Source organism: Apis dorsata, unplaced genomic scaffold (assembly GCF_000469605.1).
Source record: "Apis dorsata unplaced genomic scaffold, Apis dorsata 1.3 scaffold_575, whole genome shotgun sequence".
Lineage (NCBI taxonomy): Eukaryota > Metazoa > Arthropoda > Insecta > Hymenoptera > Apidae > Apis > Apis dorsata.
This window is the reverse complement of record NW_006263785.1, coordinates 484754-487078: the sequence shown is the minus strand read 5'-3', so window position 1 is coordinate 487078 and position 2325 is coordinate 484754. Positions and strand designations below refer to the sequence as shown.

General features: G+C 15.1%; 1 protein-coding gene across 3 annotated transcripts in view; it reads right to left on the bottom strand.

Annotated features, from left to right (window-relative positions):
* LOC102679634 (septin-2) overlaps nt 1-2325 on the bottom strand; it is a 13394-nt gene that overhangs the window by 970 nt on the left and 10099 nt on the right. For all 3 annotated transcript variants that reach the window (XM_006620999.2, XM_006621001.2, XM_006621000.2), the window contains exon 8: nt 1242-1323. In XM_006620999.2, coding sequence (XP_006621062.1) covers nt 1242-1323 — 82 coding nt within the window. The remainder of the gene's footprint in view (nt 1-1241; nt 1324-2325) is intronic.

Genomic DNA, 2325 nt, shown 5'->3' with positions numbered 1-2325 from the left:
TATAATAACAAATACATATTTTTAGAAATCTATAATTTATAGAATAATTTATAAAAAGAAATTGCGAAAATCATTAAATCATTATAAAAAAACGAAGAATATATAAAATTATTTATAATTATGAATTACTTTACAAAATAATGCATGAAATAAAAAAATTATAAAAAATTATAAAATATTAAATAAGAATAATTTAAAAACAATTATAAAAAGTTTAAAAATAATTTAGATATTGATAAATCCACAGTTATTAATACATCAATTTTTAAATAAATTTTATATATTATGAATATTTTATATATCATAAAATATGTAAGAAATATTATAGAAATATTATAATATAAATATAAATAAGAAGAAAAAAATTGTAATTTATAAAATATATAATTTATAAAATGAACAATGAAGTTTTGAAATGATGTAATTTATGTAGATTTCAAAATAAATTTGAAATACTTCATTATTATAATGTTTCAAAATTTTATTGTTTTGTTTATAAATTACCATATTGAAATTATTTTTAAATTTTTTGACAATTTTTGTTGTAACTATTTTTAAAATTCTTTTTTTTCTTTTCTTCAAATTCTTAATTAGAGGAATTCTAAAATTATTATATTTTCACTGTTATGTTTAATTATTAATATATTTAATTATGTTAAAGTATTTATATTAAATTCTAAAATTTCATATAGTGTTTGAAAAAATTTTTGCCTTTCCATAAGATTTAATAAAATTATGATTGTGCAAATGTTTATTTAAATATATATTTTTGCTATTTTTTTAACAATTTAAAAACAAATATAGATATTATAATTCTTTTTTTCAAATAATAAATAAGAATTTTTTAAAAATATATATTTTATTTATTTATTGAAATTTTATTAATAAATAAATTTTATTAATTTTATTAATTTTATTAATAAATGAAGTTTTACAATATTTTTATTGAAATTAATTGAAATAAATAACCATATAAATATTTAGTTAAAAAATATGTTTATATGAATACATATTTTTGTTTAATTGTAAAATCAAATTGATGATTTTTGTAAAAATAGCAAACAAAAATAATTCCATGAAATCATTTTTTATTTTATATTTAATAATATTGTTTTAGGATATAATATAAAATAACATATGCATGCTATTTAAAATTCTTTCAAATGTTATGTTAAATGAAGTTATGCATAATTAAGAAGCACGTAATATCGATTATTCATAATTCTTTATTACTTTCTTACCTCCTCGTCTTTCTGCAAAAGTAGTCTATCTGTGTCTGATATACTGTTTTCAAAGTGTGGACCCGAATCTCTTTTCAGTTTACTGTGAATGAAAGAAAATAAAATTACTCACTTCTGTTGATTTAACATCTGATTAATAAAATGAAAAAGATCCAAAAATGTAACGAAAAACTAGTATCTTATTTACAAACACAAAAAATAGAAACAACAATAACACTATAGAAAAATAATGAAAAATATAAGGAGAAAAGGAAGAAAAAAAATAAGAAACTTATTTAAAATACTTTTACTTACTTTTTTTTAAATTTTTTTTTTAATTATATATTTATATATAATTATATATTTGTAGATAGTTTATATGAATTTCCATAGAATTTAGATTTAGATTTATCGAGCTTCAAAAATTTATTGAATTTGAAAGTACGAAATATTAAAAATATTTTTTAAAAAAGTATATATTTTGGAAATCAAATAATAGTTATATAAGATATATTCATCTTAATCTTCTTAAAAAAAATACATAAAATATAAAAAATTTTTTTAGAAAAAAATTATACAATATTAAAGACAAATCGTGCTGTTATTTATTTGATCTTATATACTTAAATAAATTTGCATCAACGAATCGAATTTTTAAATTAAAAACTATATTATATTCTGTACATAAAATGATAGCACAAATTATGTTTGTTAATGTTTTTAATTTTAACAATTAATGTAATATTAATGCAATATATTCAAATTTTATATACATATTTATAAAGTATTTCTTAATAATAATATAGAAATATATTATAATATTCTTATAATATACTTACAATATAGTATGTTTCTTAATAATATAGAAGAAAATCAATCATTTAATATAGAAGAAATCCGTATTATTATTTGATAATGAAAAGATTTCTCGATGAAATATGATTGTGAAGATTGCTTATATTAATTTTAGAAAATAAATGAATAAAAAATATCGATTTTTACAAGAATATTTCATTAAAAGAATTTCTAAGATTTTTTCCAATATTTTTATCAATTCTATTGCCTAATGTCATTCTTGTTTAATAAAATCAAATATAATTATTAT